The sequence below is a fragment of the Rhamphochromis longiceps genome, linkage group LG13 (genome assembly GCF_057381845.1).
Source record: "Rhamphochromis longiceps isolate RC_006_pf linkage group LG13, R_longiceps_female_GT1.1, whole genome shotgun sequence".
Classification (NCBI taxonomy): Eukaryota; Metazoa; Chordata; class Actinopteri; order Cichliformes; family Cichlidae; genus Rhamphochromis; species Rhamphochromis longiceps.
The window spans coordinates 29,802,464-29,829,956 of NC_140569.1; the positions used below are offsets into that span (position 1 = coordinate 29,802,464).

A 27,493-nucleotide genomic window follows, 5' to 3' on the forward strand; every position below is an offset into this window, starting at 1 on the left:
AAATTTTGAATTGTTCGATACATATGCGTACCGAACCGAAAGCACTGTATCGAACGGTTCAATATCGATACGAGTATCGTTGCACCCCTACTATTTACACGACTCCGTAATAGTGATGTGCGATACCACTGATTTCCTTTCCGATCTGATACCAAGTAATATTCAGGGTGGTATCGACGATACTGATCCGATACCGATACTTTGTGCAAAAACTTATTTTATTTATTGTATCTCAAATTATAGCATCATAATGATTACAGGGCATCAGATTACTTGTTCTTATTACTTAATAATGCAGAGTTCATCATATAGAAATAAAAAATCTGAAGTTCTGCCTATTTGAACACTTTGCCTGCCTGCAGCACTAAAGGACTTCATGAGAGACGTCTGTCTTGCCCTAGCAGCACCTGTCCCTCTTCTCCTCTTCAGTTCGCCTCAACATACGCTCGTCATATTCTGTGATATGATTTACTCTGAGGTGTTTGACAAGGTTAGTGATGTTGCCACAACCATACATGCCAACCCTCCAGATTTTTCTGGGAGAATCCCGGAGGCACGATTCTCCCGAATTTCTCCAGATTTTCCACCCGGACAACAAAATTGAAAAACCATATCGCAGAATTCATAGTGCGGCCCAACCAATTCCAGTTTCCAGCAATGACGGCAGCGACTTAGTTTTAATATTACTCTTATTTCTCTTTCTGGGTCGCAAAAAAAACTTTTAACATATTTTCAGGTGAGAATGTGTAAACGTCAAATATCTGAGCCGACCGACACATCATTTTCAAACCCCCGCGGTCTTTTGCTACTCGGGTTAAACAGGATATATAAGTCACTTTGATAACTTAAAAATGTTATTGTTTGGCTTTTTCAGTGTTTTATTTGTTTGTGATTAAATCGGTTTGGCTGAGATTAAAGTTATTAGATTAGATTAAATTTAACTTTATTAATCCCTCAGGAGGGTTCCTCCGGGGTTTTCACACAGCTGAATAAACATCAAACAGAAAATGATTAAACAGAAGAGTTTACGCCAGCACCCGGTTATATTTTAGACAGCAAGGAGCAGACGACAGAGTTTCACTCCACCGAGGGAGCCTGTGATGCACTACCCGGCTTTCTTTAGACCGCAAAGGCCGGGTCCTCAGGTGGAAGCAGCCTCTGAATTTTGACCCCCCCCCCCAAACAGGTCTTTTGAATGTCACCCTAGTATGGCCACAACACCTCACTCTTGGAGCACTTTTTTGCCACATGTGTCGCAAACCACGGCTGTGTCCCAATTCAGGGTCGGCACGCTTGAAGTACGCGCACTATGTTTACTACGTACGGTGCGTACTATAAGTACGAGAAATGCGGAAGTGAGAGGCTTGTGAAATGAGACGGTCTAGCCTTCGTCATGCTGTTCAGGTTGCCTAGCAACCATGATACTAACCGCGAGAAATGTTACATACAGCATTGTTTGACAGAAATGAAGGAGAAAAAAATGTTTTGTTGGTCATTCATTTTTGTCATGACATCACTGTGATTAGTTGAGTATCTGAGGCTGAGACCACGGGACTGTAAAACATGATTGTTGGGCTTCATTTCTGCACTGAACAGTCATTTCAAGATTAGTTAGTAAATAACAATTAGCTAATGTTGTTCATGAGACTAAAATCATCTCACTGTGGTAATGTAAATACTGTATAATATGGACAATATTATATATATTGTCAGATTATTATGATATATATTACAGCAGTGAGCTTGAACTCTAGGTCAAAGATTCAAGTTGCATTTATTTATATTTCCTATCACCTTAAATCTTCACTCAAAGACAAGTATCTTTGACAGTGTGTATATAGATGTATTATATATGAGACAAATATTGTTCTTTTAATATGTTGACATTACTACATTTGGCTCAATGCTTACATATATGTGTAAAAACAAAATGTACGAGCTGTGATAACTGTTTCTGATAGAATGAAGAGTAGACTGATGTATTAAATATTCCTTTATTGGGTGAGAAAATCAGACCATGTCATAACTGCTTTAGGTCATACAGAATAGATATCAGAGCCTTAAACAGGCTGACTTCTGCTAAATGGGTCAAACTGGGCAGAGTAGAGGCTTTAAAACCAAGTTAACGCTGACGTAGTACAAACATCACTAATGTCCAGTGTTGGGGAGTAACGGAATACATGTACCGCCGTTACGTATTTAAAATACAAAATATGAGTAACTGTATTCCGTTACAGTTACCGTTTAAAAAGGTGGTATTCAGAATACAGTTACTTTGTTGAAATAAATGGATTACACGGCGGTATTTTCCTGTTTCATATTGTGGCGGGTCAGGACTGTTTGGGTTTTGTTTGACAGCTATGTTCTGTTGTTCCAGGCGGCAGCGTTACGGTTGCCATGGTGACGCGCTCTCTCTGCGACTGTGTGTTTCCTGGGTGAGAGAGCGCTTTTTTGTTGTTGTTGTTGTTGTGCTAAGCTAATAAGCCTAAAGAATGTAGCCTTATGGCAGTGTAGTCCGTGCTGCAGGGAGAATGGACTGCCATACCTGTTATGTGTCCGTGAGCGCGAGGAGGGAGGAAAATGTGAGTGGAAAAGTACGAGCTGTCACCGGGCAGAAACAATAATAACCACTGCAGCCAAGAAGAGTGCCTGACGAGCCCAGTTGTAAGTAAGCTATTAAGACTCGACTGTACACTGTGTTCATGTTTTCCTCCGAAACAATAAGTTCCGTTGGAGCAGCCTTTCAACACCTCTCTCTGTCTCTATTTTTTGGCTATGAGCCTGACACGGAACCGACGTATTAGCCAGAGGTCCCTTTACTACGGTTCGGAGCCGAGGACCTTCAGTAATAGTAATGAATCACACAGCAACAGTACATTCATGCAGTTGTAAAAAGCATGATAATATATTAAGTAATCCAAAGTATTCAGAATACGTTACTCTCATTGAGTAACGTAACTGAATACATTTTGGGGCATGTATTCTGTAATCTTTAGTGGAATACATTTTAAAAGTAACCTTCCCAACACTGCTAATGTCACATAACTTTGCCGACATGTGGCCAACAGTAATGTTTTAATGTTCTTCATTATTAAAGATTCGCACATAAGTGACATCATATTCAGTACTTACTTTTGACAGTTCAATCTTCGGCCGCTCCCTTCTGCCTTCTGCCGTATTTTGCAGCAAAATTATCCACACCCACCGCTGCGCTATGGATTGTGGGATATATGGGACCACGAAGCGTGCACCGGACATTGGTCGTGTCCAAAGTCATGGGTTGCATCCTCCTGAGGCCGCATTTGTAGACCGATTATGTCACAGCGACGCGCCGAAGGCTGTCCAAATTCGTAGACTCCTCCGAATGCAGCCGACAAATGACTCCTTTTCCCCGAATTTGAAGGATGGGTCGGGTGTGTCCTTCGTGTCTTACCATATCCCAGAATTCATAGCCAAACTCCAGTTTCCAATAATGGCGGCCGCTACTAAGTTTTAAAATTACTCTTACTAATCTTTCTAGGTCACAAAATAAACTTTTAACATATTTTCAGGCGAGAAACTAGCTGTGTAAACATCAAATATCTGCTAGGTTTATCAAGATATCGCATATTTGCAAAAGTGCTTCGACGTTTTCGGAGCATCAGCTACCCACCAGCTCGATAGCAAGCCGGGAGCTCGAGGGTCACTGAAGCCACCGAAAACGGCACATTTTCAGATCACGCGGAGTTTCGCTACTCAGGTTAAACGTAATATATAAGTCACTTAGACAACCTAAAAATGTTATTGTTGGGATTTTTTCAGTGTTTTATTTGTTCATGAGTAAATCGGTTTGGCTGAGATTAAAGTTATTAGATTAGATTAGATTAGATAAAACTTTATTAATCCCCCGGGTGGGTTCCTCCGGGATTTTCACACAGCTGAATAAACGTCAAACAGAAAACTGATTAAACAGAAGTATGAGACGGTCGAGAATTTACGCCAGTGTCCTGTTATATTTTAGATAGCAAGAAGCAGACTGAGTTTATGAGTCTGACTGAGTTTATGTAGAGTTCAGAGAATAAGTAAAAATGCATTTTTACTTATTCTCTGAACTCTACATAAAGAGGGACGTTTGACAGTTTTGAATGGGATAGGAGGTGCCGGCACCGCTGTTCTTTCACCTTTCCCTAAACAGGAAAGTAAACTAAATTTTTCTTTTTTGTATATATTCAAGTTTGATATTCTTAATATTTTGAACTCTGGTTTTTTTTTGTCCTACGCACATTTTTATCCTTTGTGTCGTTGAGTGTTAGAGGTCTCAGGGATAACGTTAAAAGAAAAGCAATGTTTTTGTTTATCAAAGGGCTAAAAGCGAATTGCGCCTTACTACAAGAAACTCATTCAAGTGACGCTGATGCCACCTTCTGGTCAAATCAGTGGGGTGAAAAAATCCTCTTCAGCCACGGATCCAACCACTCTGCTGGAGTAGCTCTCTGTTTCTACCGATGTCCAGGGAAGGTTGTGACTTTTCAGGCTGATAATTCAGGACACTGGCTGGCAGTTGTATTGAATATTGATGGTTCATTTGTGATTCTAGTAAATGTTTATGGGTACTCCTCTGTAACTCTAAATAAACTCATGCTGGAAAAAATAACAGATGTCCTTTCCGAGTATAAACTTTTATACCACACAGACCATGTATTACTAGGCGGTGACTTTAATCTTGTTCCAAATGAATGGCAGGATAGAAATCCTCCTAGATACAGTATTAATCAGTGGAATCCAATTCTAACAAAGTTCATTGATTCAAACAATTTAAGTGATATACGGAGAGAGAAAAAGCCTGGAGTTACTCAATTCTCTTGGATTAAACCAAATGGTAATAAGATAAGATAAGATAAGATAACCTTTATTAGTCCCACACGTGGGAAATTTGTTTTGTCACAGCAGGAAGTGGACAGTGCAAAAGTTATGAGGCAAAAATTAGAATACAATAAGAATAAATACAGTACACAACTGTACAGAATAGAATAAAATAAAATACTATATACAGTAGAATAAAATAAAATAAATATACAATAAGATAAAAATAGAATACAAATACAAATACTATATACAACTGAGTAAAAATACAACGATGACAGAAAGGATTATTGCACTTAGTATTATTGCATATGTATGGATGTGTGTGCTTGATCAGTTAAAGTCTTTATTATGGAGTCTGACAGCAGTGGGGAGGAAAGACCTGCGAAATCTCTCCGTCCCACACCGTGGGTGCCGCAGTCTCCCACTGAAGGAGCTGCTCAGTGCTGTCACAGTCTGCTGCATGGGGTGGGAGATGTTGATGGTGGGAGATAATATGTCCAGATTAGATCTGTGGTTGGGCTCGACTTTACTATAATAATGATAATAATAATAATAATAATAATGGATACTTTATTGATCCCCATGGGGAAATTACTTGTTTTTCTCTGCATTTGACCCATTCACTCAGTGAAGCAGTGGGCAGCCCACTAAGCAGGCGCCCGGGGAGCAGTGTGTAGGGACGGTACCTTGCTCAGGGGTACCTCAGGGTAGCCGTTAAGTGGATTCGAACCGCCGACCTTCCGATCATGGGGCGACCACTTTACCTACTGAGCTATCCCTGCCCCTATCTAGATATGTTTCACATGTTTCCATCTCAGCAGCCCCATTGACAGATCACAGTATTATTACTCTTAAACTTAACCCTGAAAATAAAACACAATTTAAAAAAGACTACTGGAAATTCAATGCAGATCTGTTAATTGATGATGAGTATGTTAAGTTGGTTAAAGACCTCCTCCATAAAGTTTGCAATGATGGAACAATTGGTACTTACACACACGGATGGGAATTTTTTTAATTTAAAGTTAGAGAATTTTCAATTACGTTTAGTAAAATGAAAAGTAGACAACAAAAGGAATCTGAAAGTAAATTACTTTACAATATAAATAGCTATTGTAATAGACAGTTTATATCGGAGGCTGATAAGAAATCCCTTTTGTCGTTTTTGATCAGATTGAACCTTATATTCCAAAAATCGATTCTGTATTCAGAGAAATTTGTGATTCTGATATATCAGAATCAGAATCAGAATGGGTTTATTGCCAGATGTTGAGGTTTACAACATTAGGAAATTGCTGCGGTGCTGGATCACTTAGATCAAGCCTTAAACAAACTGAAAATGGACAAAGCTCCTGGTCGGGATGGCTTGACTGCCATCTTTTATAAATTCTTCTGGAAAGAAATAAAAGAATTTTTCTTCAAAACTATTAAGGAAATCATTAGTAATGAAACATTAGCAACGGCAATGAAACAGGGTCTTATCTCCCTTATTCCCAAACCTGGTAAAGATAAAAGACTAATCGATAATCTACGACAAATTACTCTATTGAATACAGATTATAAAATTCTTGCTCATGTTATTGCAAACGGATTAAAGGACAGCTTAGATCAGATTATTAGTGAAACACAATCTGGGTTCCTTAAAAATCGTTCTATCCACAATAATATTAGATTGGTTTTAGATCTACTGGATTATAATCACTTAATTGAAGATGATGGTGTGATTCTTTTTGTAGACTTTTATAAAGCATTTGATACGGTCGAACATCCTTTCATTTTAAAAGCTTTACAGTATTTTGGTAAAAAAAATTCATAGATTTAATTTCTTTATTATACTCTGACATCAATAGTTCTATTTCTTTACCTTTTGGAACGTCTAAACGATTTAACATCAGTCGAGGAATCCGTCAGGGGTGTCCAGCTTCTCCGTTACTTTTCATTATTGTAACAGAACTTTTAGCTATTTTCATGAAACACAATCCAAATATTCAACCACTGAATTTGATGGGAGCCCCATTGATCATAAGTCAATTAGCAGATGATACTACACTGTTTTTAAAGAACATGTCACAGGTTCCTCTTACACTAAATGAAATTTCACTATTTTCAAAGGCCTCTGGTTTGTACCTGAATATTAGAAAATGCGAATTATTAACTATTCATGATTGTAAACCCAATATCTCTCTTAACATAGCTATAAAAATTGAAATTAAATATTTGGGTATTATAATCTCAAAGAATACAAATAATAGAGAAAATCTAAATTTTGAGCATATTACCCAGAAATCTAAAAAGATCCAAATCAGCTGGTTACAAAGAGACCTCTCCATCTTTGGATGCGTCTTGCTTACTAAAACAGAAGGTATCTCTCGACTGATTTTTCCATCAAATGCTTATATGTTTCCAATAGACTAATCAATAATATAAATCAAATTCACTTTAATTACATTTGGAGAAACAAGCAACATTATATTAGGAAAAACGATGAAGTGAAATCATTTGAAGGAGGTGGTTTGAATGCGATTGATTTTGAGCAGTGGATGGTTCCATCAAACTCAAATGGTTGCAGTCTTTCATAAATAACTCAAACAGTATTTGGTTTTATTTCCCCAAAGTAATTTTCGAGACGCTTGGTGGCATTGAATTTCTCTTAAAGTGTGACTTAGAAATTTCCAAATTACCAATTAAATTATCCAATTTTCATAAACAGGTTCTCCAGTTCTGGAAAATGATTTACAAGCATAATTTTTCTCCACATACAAATTCGATTTGGAACAACAGATGTATATTGATAAAAAAGAAAATCCATCTTTTATAAGGATTGGAGGGATCATGGAATTTGGACCGTTTTACACCTTTTAGACAATGACGGCAATGTATATTAAGATAATTATGGCTTATCATGTACTCAAAGTAAATTCATTAAAGTTGTGAAAGCCATTCCCCCTGCAATGATTCAGATGGCTAAAGCCAGTTTAACCTATTCTTCCTCTATAATTCGTGAACCGTCCTTAATTATTGATGATCGTCAATTTAAAGGAAAGACATGCAATATTACATTTTTAAGGACAATTCTAACCAAACAACTTTTTCCTTCTCAATTAAAAAGAAAATATCTGTTTAAAGATTATAATTCGAGGTTTTTGACTAAGTATCTTTCTTTTCCAATTTCACCAAAAGCAAAAGAAAATCACTTTAAAATCTTAAATGCCATATACCCGTCCAAGGACTATCTTCACAAGAAATTCAATATAGATACGAACGCATGCACTTTTTGCAACACTGATATTTAGACTACAGAGCACCTTTTTTATTCATGTGAAAGTTCCAGATCTTTTTGGGATGATTTTCAGAACTGGTTAACCTCTAAAAATATTGACTGCCCTTCTCTAACCTTTCAAGTAATTCGATTTGGCCTGCAAACAGAAAATAGAATTTGGGATTAAGAACTTATTTATAGTTGCAAATATTTTTATTCATAAATGTCGCTTCTTGAAAATTACTCCGATTTTTGCTGACTTTAAAAATGAAGTCCTTCTATTGAAGGCTTCATTAGACAAGTGTAACTTAAATAAAGCTCACACCTTACTGGAATTTTTGATGCTGCTTTTCAACTGATGTAGCTAGACTGTGTGTGCGTATTTTTGATTTCTTTGTTTTTTACTTTATATGGAAGGTCATTTAATGTACTTGTATGCTGCTTTATGTTATTTCTGACCTATACTGTTCTTTTGTTCTTTGTTCGATGGCTGCTTTGTTCTTAACCACCTATATTTATACTTGTACATATCTTTTTGATTTGTAAGATATGCGCTGTAATTGTTAATTTATACAAATAAATATATATATATATATTTGAATGATACGGTTAGCGCCCAGTTAGCTCCTAGCGTTTCTCAGCAGCTCTGCCTCCTTTTCGACTACCGAGACATTTAAACAATGGATAATCCGTATACAAACAAATTCATGCTTTTCTCCTCAACAGAGAGCGTTCCCCGATTGAACAACAGCGCCGTAAAATAAGAAGAATGGCGCCTAATTACAGAGTTAATAATACAGACTTTGTAATATCTCACGTGTAGATTCATCAGCCAGATGAAGTGTTTACTGACAATTGACAATGATAGCGGACATCATCATCACTATTCCAATCAATCTTCTCCACACAGACAAACATAAACACACTCGACTATCACTAAATCAAATTTAACACACGTTTGTTATGATGCTAATTCAGTTTACAATAGGGTTCATTCGCTCGGTCAGCAGGTGGCAGTATCCTCGTACACTGGGGAGTAAACTGCCATTAAACGAACAGAACAAGAAGAAAACCCCTGCACATGCGCGGTACGGATCAGGTAGACCCAATTTGTACATGTCACTACCCGATCCGTACCGGAAACCCGATCGGTACCCCGCATGCGCAAATCTTACGTCACTTCCTCTCTTTGCCAACATTGCGACATTCCATATATTTGAATGATACGGTTAGCGCCCAGTTAGCTCCTAGCATTTCTCAGCAGCTCTGCCTCCTTTTCGACTACCAAGACATTTAAACAATGGATAATCCGTATCCGCAACAAATTTTTGCTTTTCTCCTCAACAGAGAGCGTTCCCCGATTGAACAACAGCGCCGTAAAATAAGAAGAATGGTGCCTAATGACAGAGTTAATAATACAGACTTTATAATATGTCACGCGAAGATTCAGCAGCCAGATGAAGTGTTTACTGGCAATTGACAGTGATAGCGGACATTATCATCACTTTTCCAACAATCCTCTCCACACAGACAAGCATAAACACACTCGATTATCACTAAATCAAATTTAACACACGTTTGTAATGACGCTAATTCAGTTTACAATAGGGTTCATTCGCTCGGTCAGCAGGTGGCGGTATCCTCGTACACTGGGGAGTAAACTGCCATTAAACGAACAGAAGAAGAAGAAAACCCTAGCACATGCGCGGTACGGTCCGACTTTACACATGCGCAGTAAGGATCGGGAGCCCCGATCTGTCACTATCTTTTTATTTTTTTGTTTTTGTCTACATTCTATTAAATGTTTCATTATCGGAAACATTTTAAGAGATACTTGTTATTCTTAACATCTTAACAGATACTCTGACCCGTAACTATCGTAAAACGCTTCGACCAGAAGTAGACACCTTTCGCGCATGCGGGGTACCGATCGGGTTTCCGGTACGGATCGGGTAGTGACACGGACCACGTTTGATATTTGGGGAAATTGACGGTGCATTTGGAGTACGCATTTGAAGTAAACTTCAAATTGGGACAGCCGTCGTCGCGTGGCGGTGACGTAATCACACTCAAAATGCATACTTCAAGCGTGCGGTCTCTTATCATGTGTTCTCTAATTTAGGAGGCCTTAACTTCCTACTGCTCTGCAATTATAGTATTCCAAAAATACCACTGAAACTTTCTCACTTTCATCAACAAATTCTTTTGGCATGGGCGCTGATTTACAAACACAATTTCTCTCCACAAAACTGTTTTATTTGGAATAACTGCAATATTATTTATAAAAATAAAACTCTTTTTTTAAATAACTGGTTTAATAATGGAATAATCTTGGTTAGTCAGTTATATAGAGAAGATGGACTCTTTTATAATTACTCTGAGTTCCTCAGGAGATACAATGTACCGATAACGCCTAAAGAATTCTCAATAGTGTTCGATGCCATCCCATCTGGTCTGTCCATGTTACACAGATGCTCCCACAGTGCTCCACTATGGCTGAAATAAATGTAAATTGTACCTTCTGTCAAGAGCAACCTGAAACAGTTTCTCATCTGTTTTGGTCATGTAAATTTACATGTAAATTCTGGAAGGATTTCCACAAGTTTATTACTGACTTTGTTCTCCCTAATCTTCAACTATACTATAAGGATGTTATCTTTGGCTATTATAATTTTAAAGACAAGGACAATGATGCTTTCTTCTTTATAAATTTGGTTTTATTTTTGGCAAAATTTCATATACACAAAAGCAAAGTCCTCGGCAGAAAGCCTGAACTTCCTATATTAAAAATGGAACTTGCACAATATATAAGGACAATCTCCTCATCAAAAAACACTAAGGCTCTCAAGACTGTTAACATCTATAACCGATTGAAACTGCTAACTTGATTTTGGGTCTTGCAAACTTCTGTTTATTTATGTTCCCCTTAATTTATTTTATTTTTTGTACTCACTTTTGTCTCACTGTCCTTGTCACTCTTTCTGTTCTTCATTGTACTACCACAATGTCATCTTTTATTTGATCCCTGTTTTACTTGACTGTATGTCTAAAATGTGATAAATAAAGTTTAAAAAAAAAAAAGCGTGCGGTCTCTTAATTGGGACACAGCCCACGTTTCAGCTGTTTGTTTGGGTTTTTTTTTTTTTTTGGGGGGGGGGGGGGCCTTCAAACCTTCATTTAAACCTCAGTACAATACAAAATACAATTAAACAGTACCATAAAATTACATACCATAGTCAATCCAAATAAAAAAACAAAATTCAGAACCTACAATATAAATATGCTAGGAGGAAAGTAACTGATCAAGCCAAAGAATAAAGTGATTGAAAGATTTTGATTTTCTCACAAACACCAATAGTTTTTATAGCTTTTGGGTTAGTGGAGTTCTTAATTGAATTAAGATACTGTACAAGTTCAAAGGAGAATACATAAAAAGAGGGATGTCTTCCTAAACATTTGGACTTGTGAATATGAAATTTAGCCATTTAAATTAACAAGTTAATCATATATAATAATAATAATAATAATAATGGATTGCATTTACATAGCGCTTTTCGGGACCCCTCAAAGCGCTTCCTCAATACCACTATTCATTCACTCTCACATTCATACACTGGTGAAGGCAAGCTACAGCTGCCCTGGGGCAGACTGACAGATATCTGTTATCAAAGTTGAATTGTCTTTGGTTTTTGTTTAGACCAAATAAAACAGTACAAATCCTTTAAATACATTTTCTGAGATAAAAACACATAAACTCTGCCAAAAAAGATGTATAGTAGATTTCTTGGAAGTTTTACAAAAGCTACAGCTTGTATCAATGTCTAAATTGAATTTGCTTTAAAGATAATCTTTAGAAGGATAAATTCTGTGTATTAATTTATAAGAAATATCTTTAATTTTATTGGTAATTAAAAACTGATTAGGGAGTCGCCAAACTTCGTTCCACATAATACCATCTGACAACCGGTTCCAGAAAAAAATTACATATGGTACCGTGGTTATGCTTCTCTGAAATAAAGATCTGATAGATTTATTGTTGTTTTTAGATTGCTTAGAAAAGCAAATCTTGCCAACAAAAGTTTGTATAGGAGATGCCAACGGCCTGTGGAATGAAGTGATATTAGGTTGATTCTTAAACAGCATACAAACCCCTGATGGTATTGAGCCAAATACTTTTGTATAATCATGACGATTTATAGCTAAATTGAAATGTAAACAAAATTCTTCATAGGAGAAAAGCATACCATTCGAATCAAATAGTTGGTTGACTAAAACAATGTTATTCCTAAACCAACTATCTAAGAAGAGAGATTTTCTTTTAAATAAAATATCCTTGTTATTCTAGATATAATAACTGTGTGGACTAAAGTTATGCTTGTAAATAAGAGTCCATGCTAAAAAAAGCTTGACGATGAAAAGCAGAGACTTTTATAGGGATTTTATCAATATCTTTTCTCTTTTTTTTTTATTCATATTTTGGATGGACAGAAACATTAACAAATATACAACTGGAATAATCATACTGTCAGTTCTCTGTCCGTTTCTTAACAACAACCAACAAATAAGGACTAACAGTAACTAAGACAAACAGACAAACACAAAAAAAAAAAACCAAAAAAAAAAAAACCCAGGAGAAACAAAATGATATACCGCCTCCTGGGAAACTTCAGCAAAAACAAAAGCAATGGGGGCAAAACACCCGGGTGCCTAAAAACAAAACATAACCTTGACCACTGATGACATTAAGACAATTTCTTCCCTCTATTGACTTTCAAAGTAAAAAAAAAAAAAAAAAAAAGACAACAACAAATGTCATGCGCCTCTCTGAAGATCCCATAGAATTTGGATGCCCTGATTCTATTAATGCCAGGGGCTAGAGCTGGGCGATATATCGAGTTTTTAAAAAAATATCGATATATTTTTATACGAGATATAAGATGTGACAATATCCTTTATATCGATATAGTCTATGTTACGTATAATTATACTTGTGGAGCCGCAAGTTTGCCTCTCTTTTGTCCACTTTCGTCTTTACGCAACGTTACTCGGCCTCGCCTCTCCTTCACTGAACACAACTCCCCCTCCTCCCCCATCGCTTCACCTGCAGGAAGCGACAAGATGGACACGGCAAATCTCCGTTAACGAGTTACTGCGCATCGCCCCGTGCGTGGGGCTGGACGGCGTCAATGTGTTAGCTAGCTAACCACGCTAACGCCATGCAGCCTAGAGGTGCTGCACGGACTAAAATCCTTTCATTTTCTCAAAAGTTGACAGCGCGCCTTATGTATGAATTCTGGTTGTGCTTGATGGCCGCGAACCGATTTTATGTGGAACACGGCGCTCAGCAATCTGTCAAAAAATGTTTTAATATGACTTTGCTAAGCTACGGAGCTGCACCGCTTGATGGATTGTCGGAGCATTACGGCTGAGCCTCGCGGAGTGATACGTACTGTGCTTCAACGTAATATTACCCTACTGTGTATAAGGACCATAAATGGCACCTGTTAAGAGACGTGGTTGCGAAGCGGATTTCAAACTCCAGGCTGTCAGTCACGCAGTACAAGTTGGGAACAGAGCAGCTGTGAAATCTGTCTTTGTTATTGTGCTCAGCGTCTTTTAGTTTACATTTTGACTGCACAATTGTGAGCTTTTTGTTATGCACAAAAACAACATTGTTTTCTTTTATTTATGGAGCATTATTATTTAATAAATGCTCATAATTTATTTTTGAGTAAATTTGATGTACATCTGCTCTATGTTAATAAAAGTGCCTGTGTGACATCTGGGACACAGCTTTGACTAAGAACTCTCTTCTTGTTCTTACTTTATGGCTTTAAAAAATATATATCGAGATATATAGCTTATATCGCCATCCAGCTAAAAAATATCGAGATATGAATTTTGGGTCATATCGCCCAGCCCTACCAGGGGCTACAAACAACTTCTGAATACTAGATGGAGGGTCTGGATTATTATTCAAAATGGTTTTAATACAGTGTCTTATTTGAAAAAACCTCCAAATTTCCCTTGGATCCAGATTGAATTCTCGTCTGATTTCTGCAAACGATTTCATGCCAGTCTGCCCAAATAAATCCCCCATCTGATTGATACCTGTCCTAGCCCAAGCCTCCCACCAGACCGGTTTCTTACCAATTAATATTTTCTTATTATACCAGATAGAGGCTCTAGCGGTAAGATAAGGGCTAATGTTGGTATATTGGGGAGCTCTAAACAAGGTCTCTTGCATGAAAGCCAATACTGGATCTTTAAACGGTACTGGTCTTCCCTTCTGAGTAAGGAAGGCCTCTAAAGACGAAGGAGCCACAAGACTTTCCTCAATCGCAACCCATGATGGCTTCTCAGTAAAGGAATTATGTATCTTAACTAACAGAGAGGGAGAAAGCATAATGATACCAGACCATCTCGGACAATGTCAACCCACCACTCTCTTTAGCAGCATATAATTTGGACCGATTAAAAGATGGCTTTTTGCCTGCCCACACAAAACCCTCCACACATGCATTATAAAGCTTTAGCAAGTTATGTGGGACTGCTATCGGTAACATGTGAAGAAAGTACTGAAGTTTAGGGGCAATAATCATCTTCACCAAATTAATTCTGCCCAAAAGGGACAGATTTATTTTAACCCAATTCTGCAACAGCGGACGAATGTTTTGAATCACTGGGGAGATGTTTACTTGCATTATGTTGTCTAAATCAGGGGTCAGTTTAATCCCTAAGTAAGTCAAACCCTCGGGCATCCACTTGAAATGCCATGAGCTCCTCATAACTGGCGGACACAATTTAGAAATGGGCATAACTTCCGACTTAGACCAATTTATGGTGTAGCCAGAGATTACAGAAAATGAATCAATAATTGAGGAAATTGCAGGAATGGCCTGTTCTGGGTTACTTGAGATCAGTAAAATGTCACCTGCATACAAAAAAGTTTTGTGTTCTTCTTGACCCATATCCAACCCTCTGATTTTCTTACATTCACGTAATGCAATAGCCAAAGGCTCCAAAAACAGGGCAAAAATGAGAGGTGATAAGGGTGAACCTTGTCTAGTACCCCGACTTAACGAAAAGGAGGGTGACATTATCCCATTGGTAATAACTGTAGCCATTGGATCTGTGTATACCACCTGAATCCACTGCCTAAAAAAGGGACCAAAACCGAATCTCTTCAACGTATAAAACAGAAAGGGATACTCAACTTTATCGAAGGCCTTCTCTGCATCTAAGGAGAACGCGACGACAGGGTCTAAATTAGTCCTGCTCTTCCAGAATATGTGCAATAACCTACGTAGATTATCTGCAGAACTTCTGTTTTTCACAAAACCGACCTGATCCCTATGCACCAAATACGGAAGAACTTTCTCAAGCCTAAAAGCTAGTATCTTAGAAATAATTTTTTCGTCCACATTAATTAATGAAATTGGGCGATAATTCCCACAATACTGTGGGTCTTTCCCTTTTTTATGTAATAACGTGATCACTGCCGATCGCATACTAAATGGTATAGTCTCCCTCTTTGAAACGCATCTTGATATACCGACAGTAGTCTTGGAGCTAATTCGTCCACAAACACCTTATAAAAATCTGATGGAAATCCATCGTTGCCTGGAGATTTGCCCAATCTAAGACTGCCAATTGCCTGCTTAACTTCAATTAGTGTAATCTTACCTTCTAATACAATTCTTTGATCTTCAGACAGGCTGGGAATTTTAATAGAAGAGAAGAAATCTGACAGCCTCTGTTCCTCCACCAATCCATTAGAGGTGTAAAGCTCCTGATAAAATTTATTAAAAATATCATTAATTTCTTTTTTACTGGTGGTCAACTTATTATTATTACTAGGAACAAAAATAGATGGTATAAGGTTGCTAGATTTTATCTGCTTAACCCTGTGTGAGATTATAATATTATTTTATGCCATGTTATACCCCTAATTAAAGATTGTGAATTATTATGTAGTTTTAGTTTGCATTATTCTCCTGAATTAGAAGAAGGTGATAACTATTGCATTTGTTAAACTGATTTGCATTACATTAGACTGCTAATTTATTGTGAATGAATGATATTGTTATATGATGCATTATACTGCTGAGTTATAAGAAATACTGTTCGCAGAAAGTCATTGCCTTATTTGTCTGAGTAGAAGAGAACAGAACATACTGGAGTTTTCTGCCCCATCTCAGCAGGAGCAGATAAACAGGGAGTCGTAGCTTAGGCGCTGTGTGAGAGAAAGAATGTGAATGTTTAGGCTTTTATGATTAGGTGGGGGCCACTAGAGGCTATAAGAGGTTGATCAATGCTCCACCATTTTGAGATCTGATGCTGTCTGCGTACGGTGTCCATCTCCCACGCATGTGATCATTAAAATCATCGTTTGACTCAACCCGGCCGGACCAGTGTTGTTATTGTGGTTTTTCCTCTTGTATCCATCCCCAATATTTGAATCCGTAACACTTGTGTGCCAACATTTTACCTGTTCTCTCCACTTGTTCAAAATACTTCTGATTTAGACAAAACATTGCATATTCCGCTTTTTTCTCCAGTATACTATTCATCTCAAATTTAAATTTTATTAATTTGTTCCATAAATCCCTCTCTGGGTGCAGCATGTGTTGTTTTTCAAGCTCCTTGATATCCTGTTCCAGCTTCATCAGCTTGTCCCTCTCAGCTTTTTTAATCAAGGAGCAATTTGGATAAGGCGCCCCCTCAAACAGGCCTTAAAAGCGTCCCAGGTCATTCCAACGTCGTCAATAGAGCCCTCATTGTGCAACCAAAACTCCTTTATCATTTCCCTTATACATTCACAATGACCCTTATTCTTCAATAATGAGTTATTCAAACGCCACCTAGGTGACGGTTTAATATTATCAGTACCAGAAAGAACAAGGTCAATGGGAGCATGATCCGAAACAGCAATATTACCAATAGAGGACCCAATAGTTTGACTTGCCAGAGAACGGGACACCAAGAAGTAGTCTATCCTGGAGTAGGTTGAGTGAGGATGCGAAAAAAAAAGTATAATCTCTTTCTTGAGGATGAAGAAGTCTCCATATATCTACCAGGCTCAATTCCTCTGACATCACGTCCACCGCAACATTAACTGGGTCCTTACTTAGTCCAGTACGAGAGGATTTATCCAACAATACATCCCTGACCTGGTTAAAATCTCCCCCAATTACAATATTTGTATTACCTATAGTCCGCACCATGTTACATACTTCATGAAAGAATTGTGGCTGAGGAGAATTGGGAGCATATATGTTGACCAATGTCATTTTCCGCCCCTGTAAACATGCATCCAAAACCACCCATCTACCCTCCTGATCTGTATAATGCTTAAAAACCTGAAAATCCAAATTTCTTCTGATCGATATGACCACCCCTCTTTTTCAAGCCGAAAATGCAGTAAAATAAACTTGCGCCACCCAATCTCTTTTAAGCTTTAATGATTCCACCTCATCGAGATGGGTCTCCTGAATCAGGGCTATGTCTGTCTTTTTCTGCTTCAAGTATGTGAGGATTTTCTTCCTTTTAATAACATTATGACAACCCGCTATATTCCACGACACTATTTTACATAACTCCATAACACCACACGAGCCAAATTATTGTACAGATTTATCCAGTAGAACATCCCATTTTTTACCCATATAACAAATCTTAAAGCCAGTTACATAAGACAACCCAGTGGTCTAAAAAAATAGGTCTATACAGGACAGTTGGCACCATACCATCAAAACGAACAACAAAACAAAACACAGTTGGAAAAAAAGAAAAACAAAACAAAACCATGAAATCGTTGGTCCGTGGCATATGGGCTCAAAATGTGGTCATAAATATTTTGTACTTGTAAAAAAGATTTGTGTGTGTGTAAAAAAGATTTGTATGTGTGTAAAAAAGATTTGTGTGTGGACTTAGAAAAAAAAAAACCCTGCAAGTTACAAGTACGGATTTTTGACCCTATTTTTCTTCCCTTCATCTGATTGGTCAATGTCATGTCAATCACAAATGTAACAATCCAATCAGAGAACAGATGGGTTTGGCTGTCGGAGGGGCGCTTTTTTTGAACTGCAGGTCTTTGAAGGGAATAAATGCCCTTTTACATGCCAACCCAGCGTTTTCCTTCATCACCACGAAGGAAAACAGTCTGTGGTCGTCCGAGTTTGGTGATTTTTATGTCACAGGTCTACGTGTTTAATACAGGGACTTCCACAGCCTTTTCAACAGCGCTGCGGACCGCGGGGTGGGGGCGGGCAGTGTTTTGGAAATGACAGTCTTCTTTACAAAGCTTTCTTCATAATGCTTTAGCATACATGTTTTTATTGAACTAGCAAAAAAAACAAACTCTTGTAGAGGACATAAAGTGTCCTCTGTAGAGACATGTATTGTTGCCCTATCATATATGTATGTGCTCTTAACCTGAAAGGTATAAATACGGAAGTGTGTGTGCAATAAATGCTGACGCAGAGGAAGGTGTGTCCCTCTGATGTAAAACTCTAAACAACGTGTGTATGGTTTATTCCTCCGTGAGATATGCGAGTTACCCCGGTATTTCTGCCCTAGAAAATGGAACCTCCAACAGGTTATGGGCCCAGAAGGGATGTGGGAAGCCGGTGGAACCGTCTATGCTTCGACGGAGACGAGAGAAACTACGAATTGTGGGAAACAAAGTTCCTGGGATACCTGCGGCTACTTGGGCTAAAGGCTGCCATTCTGAACGAGCCCGGCGAGTCGGAGGAAGAAGACAAGGACTTGGATGAAAAGAATGAAGTAGCTTATGCAGAGCTAATCCAAGTATTGGATGATAGAAGTCTTTCACTCGTGATGAGAGATGCCAAGGATGACGGACGGAAAGCGTTGGAAATTCTGAGAGAGCACTACGCCGGTAAGGGGACACCACGCGTGATTAGCCTGTACACGGAGCTAACGTCGCTACAGAAAACGCCCAGTGAGAGCGTCACAGACTATATGATAAGGGCTGAGACTGCCATTACAGCTCTGAGGAATGCAGAAGAGACGTTAAGTGATGGACTGCTTATTGCAATGGTGCTAAAAGGGTTGCCTGAATCTTTCAAGCCGTTTGCCATACATGTAACCCACAGTGACAAAGCAATGACATTTAGTGAATTCAAAGCTAAATTAAGAAGCTACGAGAGCACCGAAAAGGCCTAATGGTTGATACAGGGGCCACTTCTCACATTATTACGGACATTCAGAGATTTAAGAGTTTTGATGAGACATTCACACCTGGAAGACACTTCATGGAATTAGCTGACGGAACCAGGACGAGTGGGGTCGCACTGAAGAGGGGAGATGTGGAGGTCTATCTACAAGACAGCGAGGGACGAAAGGTGAAGGCGACACTGGAGGGAGCACTTTACATTCCCTCTTACCCGCAAGATATCTTCTCGGTTCAGGCGGCGACGGCCAAAGGAGCCTCAGTAACCTTCAAGAAGGGCTGCAACCAGCTTATCCATAAGAACGGGACAAGGTTTAAGATAAGTGAATATGAACGCCTATACTATTTGAACAGTGTTACATCTGATCATTATGTTGACAACGACGAATGCAATGGCTGTCATGATGTAGAAACTTGGCACAAAATCCTCGGCCACTGCAACTATGAAGACTTGGTTAAACTAGAGGACATTACCGAGGGTATGAAAATAAAAGGTAAAGCTAAACATTACCAAGACTGTGTAATGTGTACAAAAGGCAAATTTATCCAAACAAGGAATAGAGAGCCTGATGAAAGAGCAGAAGAAGCATTAGAGCTAGTGCACACTGACTTAGCTGGACCGATAGAACCAGAAGCTAAAGACGGGTTCAGGTACACGTTAGCATTTACTGATGATTACTCAGGCACAATGTTTGTGTACTTTCTAAAGGCTAAAAGTGACACCGTAAAAGCAACTGAAAAGTTTTTGGCAGACGTCGCCCCCTATGGGCAAGTAAAAAGAATCAGATCAGACAATGGAACTGAATTTACATCTAAAGAGTTTCAGACATTGTTAAATAAAAACACGATAAGGCATGAGACATCAGCGCCGTATTCACCTCATCAGAATGGGACTGCCGAGAGACAATGGCGAACACTTTTTGAAATGGCACGGTGTATGTTGATCGAAAGTAACCTGCCAAAGAGATTATGGACTTATGCTGTTATGACTGCCGCAGTAATTCGTAATAGGTGTTACAACAGACGCACAAAGCAAACCCCTTATTACATGCTGACAGGAAAGAAGCCAGACATGTCGAGGATGGGGATTTTTGGATCAGTTTGCTACGGTTACGGGCACAACAAAAAAAAGTTAGACGCGAGATGTGACGAAGGAGTTTTTGTGGGTTACGATAAAAACAGTCCGTCGTATCTAATCTACTACCCTAAAACAGGACGAGTTCTTAGACATAGGTTGGTCAAGTTCCTCACTAAAAGTGTAGTTGAGCACCAAACCCAGACCACTCAGGTTGATGACAATGGAGATGATGATTTGACTCCAGGGGACATCTTGAAGTACCCCGCTAGAAAGGACAAAACAGGGAATGACCAGAGATCAGATGAAAGTATGATCCTGGAACCTGAAAGTGACATTCAGGACAATGGCATAAATGATGCACAAAACTCAGACAAACAGAGTGATAGAACAGAGTCTGAACGATATCCCAAACGAAACAGGAGAAGGCCAGATTACCTGAAAGACTATGTCCAAACTGCAGAAGACGACCAAACATCGCTGACTGTAGATTACTGTTACAGGGTGATGTATGACATACCAAAGACTTTTGAAGAAGCTATGCAGTCATCGAACTCTAAGTGTTGGTCAGATGCTATGGAAGATGAAATGAGATCCTTGCAAGACAATAACACGTTTACTTTAACCACGCTGCCAGAAGGTAAAAATGCAGTGGGGGGGAGATGGGTGTATGTGATAAAAGAGAACCCAAATCAGACTAAAACATTTAAAGCAAGATATGTTGCTAAAGGCTATAGCCAAGTTCAAGGCATTGATTACAAAGAAACCTTTTCGCCGACTGCAGATATGACGTCAGTGCGTACGCTGATGCAATTAGCAGTACAGCACAACTTTAAACTCCATCAAATGGACGTGAAGACTGCTTATTTGCACGCCCCAATCGATTGTGAGGTGTATATGCAGCAACCAGAAGGTTTTGAAGTAAAATCAGACACAGGGGAAAAACTGGTCTGTAAACTAAACAAATCACTATATGGTTTGAAACAATCTGGCAGGAACTGGAATAAGATGTTACATGACCATTTATGTGCAAAAGGTTACAAACAAAATCCTGTAGACCATTGTGTATATTCCAGACAGACAGCGAGTGAGACAGTGATTCTTATCATCTGGGTTGATGATGTAATCATAGCTGCCAACGATGAAGACGCTATCAGAAACGTGAAACAAATGTTGGATGAGAAATTTAAAATGAAGGATCTTGGTGAGCTCAAACATTTCTTGGGTATTGACTGTATACAACAGAACCATGAGATAAGACTAAATCAGACACGGTACATCACAAAAATCCTGGAAAAGTTCAAAATGTCTGACTGTAAGCCACGTTCTACTCCTTGTGAACTCAAAAATGACTTTGGTGCACATGGTGAATCAGTTGATTCAGGAAAATATAGAGAATTAGTGGGCAGTTTGATTTACTTAATGACATGTACAAGACCAGATTTGAGTTGGATAGTGAGCAAACTGTCACAATCCCTGTCTGAGCCAAAAGAGCATCATTGGACAGCAGCAAAACATGTATTACGTTACCTTAAGGGGACACTAAACAAAGAGCTGTGCTATAAAAGGATAGAAGGAAACCTAAATCTTATAGCATACAGCGATGCAGATTGGGCCACAGACTTGAGTGACAGGAGAAGTACAACGGGTTATTGTTTTGTACTATCCAAAAATGGGCCAGTGATCTGCTGGAAAACCAGGAAGCAAGCTACAGTAGCTTTGTCAACGTGCGAGGCAGAGTACATGGCGATGGCCGCCACAGTACAAGAAAGCTTATACCTCTCACAGCTACTTAATGGCATGGACATTAAAAGGCAATATTCACCAGTTACCATTCTTGCAGACAATCAAGGTGCAATTGCATTGTCCAAAAATCCTATAAACCGTCAAAGATGCAAACACATCGATATCAAGTATCACTTTATTAGGTCTGCTATAACTGAGAAGGAAGTACAAGTTAAATATTGTGCAACAGAAGACATGGTAGCAGACATCATGACTAAGGCTGTAAGTAAAGTGAAAATAGATTTACGCATATTTTGTTTGGAACATAAAATGTTGATATGTGAATATCATGTAAATATGTATATCATGTAAATGTGTAATGTATAGTGTTAAGAGCAAGTGGGGGTGTTGCCCTATCATATATGTATGTGCTCTTAACCTGAAAGGTATAAATACGGAAGTGTGTGTGCAATAAATGCTGATGCAGAGGAAGGTGTGTCCCTCTGATGTAAAACTCTAAACAACGTGTGTATGGTTTATTCCTCCGTGAGATATGCGAGTTACCCCGGTATTTCTGCCCTAGAAAATGGAACCTCCAACATGTATGCTAAAGCATTATGAAGAAAGCTTTGTAAAGAAGACTGTCATTTCCAAAACACTGCCCGCCCCCACCCCGCGGTCCGCAGCGCTGTTGAAAAGGCTGTGGAAGTCCCTGTATTAAACACGTAGACCTGTGACATAAAAATCACCAAACTCGGACGACCACAGACTGTTTTCCTTCGTGGTGATGAAGGAAAACGCTGGGTTGGCATGTAAAAGGGCATTTATTCCCTTCAAAGACCTGCAGTTCAAAAAAAGCGCCCCTCCGACAGCCAAACCCATCTGTTCTCTGATTGGATTGTTACATTTGTGATTGACATGACATTGACCAATCAGATGAAGGGAAGAAAAATAGGGTCAAAAATCCGTACTTGTAACTTGCAGGGTTTTTTTTTCTAAGTCCACACACAAATCTTTTTTACACACACACAAATCTTTTTTACACACACACAAATCTTTTTTACACATACAAATCTTTTTTACAAGTACAAAATATTTATGACCACATTTTGAGCCCATAGTGGCACTCAAAAATCCCATAATGGCGTCCCTCCTCACGTCCCCCGTGCCCCCCCCCCCCCCCCCCCCAAAAAAAAAACCCCCCACAGAAGTAAACTAACCCATAGCTTATAAAATCCTCTTAATCTACATCACCCGGAATGTTAGCCGAATCCAGGCCGCTTAGAAATTGCTTAGCCTCTGCTGGGTTGGAAAACTGATGATACTGGTTATCCACTGAAAAAGTCATAACAGCCGGAAAGCGAAGGGAATAGCCAATATTGCACACAAGCGACGCACCTCATCAAACTTCCGGCGTTTTTCTTGTACCTCCTGTGCATAATCCTGGAAAAAACGAACTCTCATGCCTTTCCAAATGATCTGCTTCTTTTTTCTGGCACCCGCCAGTACGGACATCTTGGCTTTATCCGGTAGGAAGCGAACGATGATGTGTCTCGGTCTGGAGTCCGCAGCTGGCTTCGGAGGTGCTGGCCCCACCCGATGGATTCTGTCTATTTCGTAGTAATCTCCCATCTCAATGTCCAGAGCCTCAGACAACAGATTCTTCACTCAATCCTCAAGATTACGGCCTTCGGTTCCTTCTCTTTATCAATATCAAAATTACAGGTAAGGAAAAATTCAATGCCACCTAACTTAAACATGAACACAGGTATAGTATTCCAAATGGAAGTAGGATTAGTAATTAGATTCTTTAACCAATTTATTTTGAATGTGTTATTTAAAGTGTTAAAATCTAACACATTAAGTCCTCCATTGACATATGAGTTCATAAGAACTGTTTCTTTAATGTAGTGTGTGTCCTATTTTTCCAGATAAAGTTGAAAAGTAACTTATCAACCTCTTTTATGAGTTTATTATCAAGGTGCAATGCCAATGCAGCGTGTGTAAGACGAGAGATACCTTCACGTCTCAGCTGTTTGTGGAGGTAAAATACGTCTGCACAATTACGCTCAGCCATCATTGTGAGTGCGCACGCCAAGGGGCGGCGAGACATTTATACAGCCGTATACTCAATACTTGAAATGTGCAATTCACTTGTATTTTTATTTTTTATTCCTATTTATTCTATTTATCCCCTTTGTATATTTTATTTATATTTGTCTCTGTATTTATATGTGTGTGTGTGTGTGTATATATATATATATATATATATATATATATATATATATATATATATATATATATATATATATATATATATATATAAATAACAGTTCTGTAACTGTAACTTCGGTCGTTGCTGTGCTTTTTTTGGAAGTCGAATTTCCCAGAGGAACCCACCCGAGGGATTAATAAAGTTCTATCTTATCTTATCTTATATCGCACATGACTATGAAAGGCGGAAGAGGAAGTAGTTCCTTTGAATGTAGACAATCCGACTGTTATAGTTTCTTTCCACTGTGTTCCTGTTAATGGTAAACTACAAATTTACTCTAAATTACTAAAATATCGATATTGTAATGTGAGAATCGATTCTAGAACATAAATGATTGGTATCGGAGGAATCGATATTTCAGGATCGATCCGCATATCACTACTCCGTAACGAAGGCACCCGGCTCTGCTCTAGTTACAGGAAATGTTTGAATATTTAGTTACCGAAATATGGTAACTGAAAAGCGAAGGCAAAGAGGGTCAGTTTGTCTAACAGTGTAACAGCAAACCAGCAAGCTTCATGGTATATAAAATTCAACGTCTCTTAAATTCTAATCTGAAAATCATTCTCGGTGCACTCAAACTAATCCTCACTGTTCCATCACGCTACCGGACACGCGGGTTTTTCACCGCCAACGTATGAAAAACGTGAACATATGATGACATGAAAGTAAGCATAAAAACATATGCTGACTTACCACGCAGCACACAGATCCAAACACACACGCGTCTGCGCCTTGAAATATCAAGTCCAGAAGAAGCAGGAGTACTTCCGGTATACGAAATTGACGCTTTCAAAATAATAAAAAATGACTCCTTAGACTAGACCAACAATATTTGTGTTTACATTATGGCAGCACACGACAAAGGTGACATTTGCAAATGGGAACATGTTGATAAAAAAATCTGGTCTATACGATTGTTAGCCTATTTTAATTATATTATGTTATTATTTATTTAAGGCACAAACTGGAGTGGTGCTTTTTTGAATTTATTCCAAGTCTGTTAATACAGATTTGTTTTTATTATGAAATCAAACGTGGCTTATTTCCTTTTATATTGTGGCTTACTTACTGCAGCCCATGAGGGCTCAGTTCAAATAATCTACACCTGTACAGGGCAATTTTAAGACTCTGCTAGCTCTCTGTGCCAAACCGACCATGCTGAATGGAAGACTGCATATTTTTTAAATTTTGTCTCTATATAATCTTTTATAAATGATATGCCCAAATGTACAGGTTATCTTTTAAGGTTCTAAGGCATTCTGTAACCCTGCAGATAGTTTACAGTCACCCTAATACATGCAGACATGCAAACAGATAATGGAAGTTCAAAATTAGTAAAATTGCATAAACATGTTGAATTAAAATTCAGTCCAAAGACATGGGACTGTAGGGGGAAGCTGGAGTACCCGGACAGAACCCACGCAGCACGGGGAGAACATGAAAACACCACACAGAAAGGTCCCAGCCAGGTGGTGAAATCAAACTCAGGACTTTCTTGCTCTGAGGCAACAGTGCCACCATCCCAACTAAAGCCATTTTTTTAAACCAATATCTGTACTTCTAGTATTTACATTTTAAAAATGGACTCATTATTTTTGCTTTAATGGATTTGGGTCGAGTTATTATTTCCTCACTTTGAGGCTTTAAACATCAAAACAATTCGAGCCTAAACAATAACACATGAAAGGAAATTCTGTTCCTTTATTAATCATGTTGCATAAAAAGAGACGACGTGTGCCAAAGTCACGGGTTAAAGGTGGGGATGTGGGGGTTTTTGTTGTTGTTTTTGCCATAACACCGGAGTGAAGTTGCCCCCCACCCAACTGTTTCAAATCAAACAAAATTTGTCTCAGTCAATTGTGCTACGCTTGTGCTGCAAATGTTTTTGTTAGTGCCGCAATCATTTTAAAGATATTATTTAAAGTTTTTAGAGGTCATCCAAGGTCAACAAGCCCCTTTGTGAAAAGGTTGTGATGATTGACCTTTTGACCTTTAAACTTCCAATAATAAATTCTTTAAAACAAAAGCAGCACAAATGAAAATTTTAGCAGCTCAAATGTAGCACAAATGCATGACATCAATTTTGTTTGATTTGAGTATTGTTGGGGCCCTGGTTGACCTTGGATGACCTCTAGAAACTTTTATTAGTATCTTTAAAATGATAGTGGCACAAACCAGCACAAATGTTTGACACTAGAAAAGGTGGAGGGCTAACTTCACTCATGTCCCTGGAACAACTGCAGGTGTCTGTAAGTTGCAGTGTTTCAGCATCTAGCTAGCCCTACTGAAGAGAAGGGAGTATAAAACTGGTGTCAAGCCAGCCCCAACTTAGTTTTGAGTATGTATATTAGTGTATATTAAGTTTTACGGTAAGAGATGTGGAGACCTGATTTCAAAACAAAAGCCAACTTTGTTTGAATTCAGCTTCAACATTAGCACATTCAGTCCATAATAACAAATATTAATTAGTGTTGTTTTCACACTTTAATGCTGGATCCACAGGATACACCCAGTACTCTAGTAGTACCTTAGCCAATATCAAGGCAGTCCTTTTTTGGATTTCAAAGTAAAAGCCCTCTGAACTTTCCTTTCTGAGCTACTCTTTCGAGAATTTCAGAATGCTGTAAAAAGGAAAATTCTAATTTCACTCTAGAACAACAGCGTACACCCTCACAGGGCTACCATGTCCGTGTCAAGTAAGTCTGGTTGTGCATTTCAAAGTAAGAGCCCTTTGAATTTGCCTGTATATGCACAACTTCTCAAATGAATTGAGGACACTGTTAAAAGGTAAATTGCTGTTTCCACAGGCTAATTGCAGTATATGTTGACACTATAGACCCTCCCGGTGGCATTTCAGAGTAAAACCCCTTTGAATTTGCTTGGATATGAGCTTTTTTTTTTAATTAAGTAAGGGTGCTGTTAAAAGAAAAATTACTGTTTCTACAGTACGTTGAGTTCATGTCAACCATACAAGTCCTTACAGTGGTACCATGTCAATCTGAAGTCAGTCTGATTTTGCATTTCAGAGTAAATGCTCTTTGACTTTGTCTGTGTGACCTTACTTTTCAGTGACTTCAGAATGCTGTTAAAAGGAAAATCCCTGTTCTTATGGAA

General features: G+C 38.5%; 1 protein-coding gene across 3 annotated transcripts in view; it reads right to left on the reverse strand.

Moving 5' to 3' along the window:
* The window catches only part of asrgl1 (asparaginase and isoaspartyl peptidase 1), a 32,812-nt gene extending 7,672 nt beyond the window's left edge, over positions 1-25,140 (reverse strand). Inside the window, exon 1 of one of the 3 annotated variants that reach the window (XM_085428963.1) lies at positions 25,073-25,140. Coding sequence is in view for 1 of the 3 variants with exons in the window: in XM_085428965.1 (XP_085285091.1) it covers positions 3,133-3,258 (126 nt within the window). In the remaining 2 variants the exon portion in view is untranslated. Of the gene's footprint in view, positions 1-3,132; positions 4,046-25,072 lie in introns of those variants that run through there. The other 2 variants (XM_085428964.1, XM_085428965.1) reach the window with 2 other exon arrangements.
* Between the last annotated feature and the right edge of the window lie 2,353 nt (positions 25,141-27,493).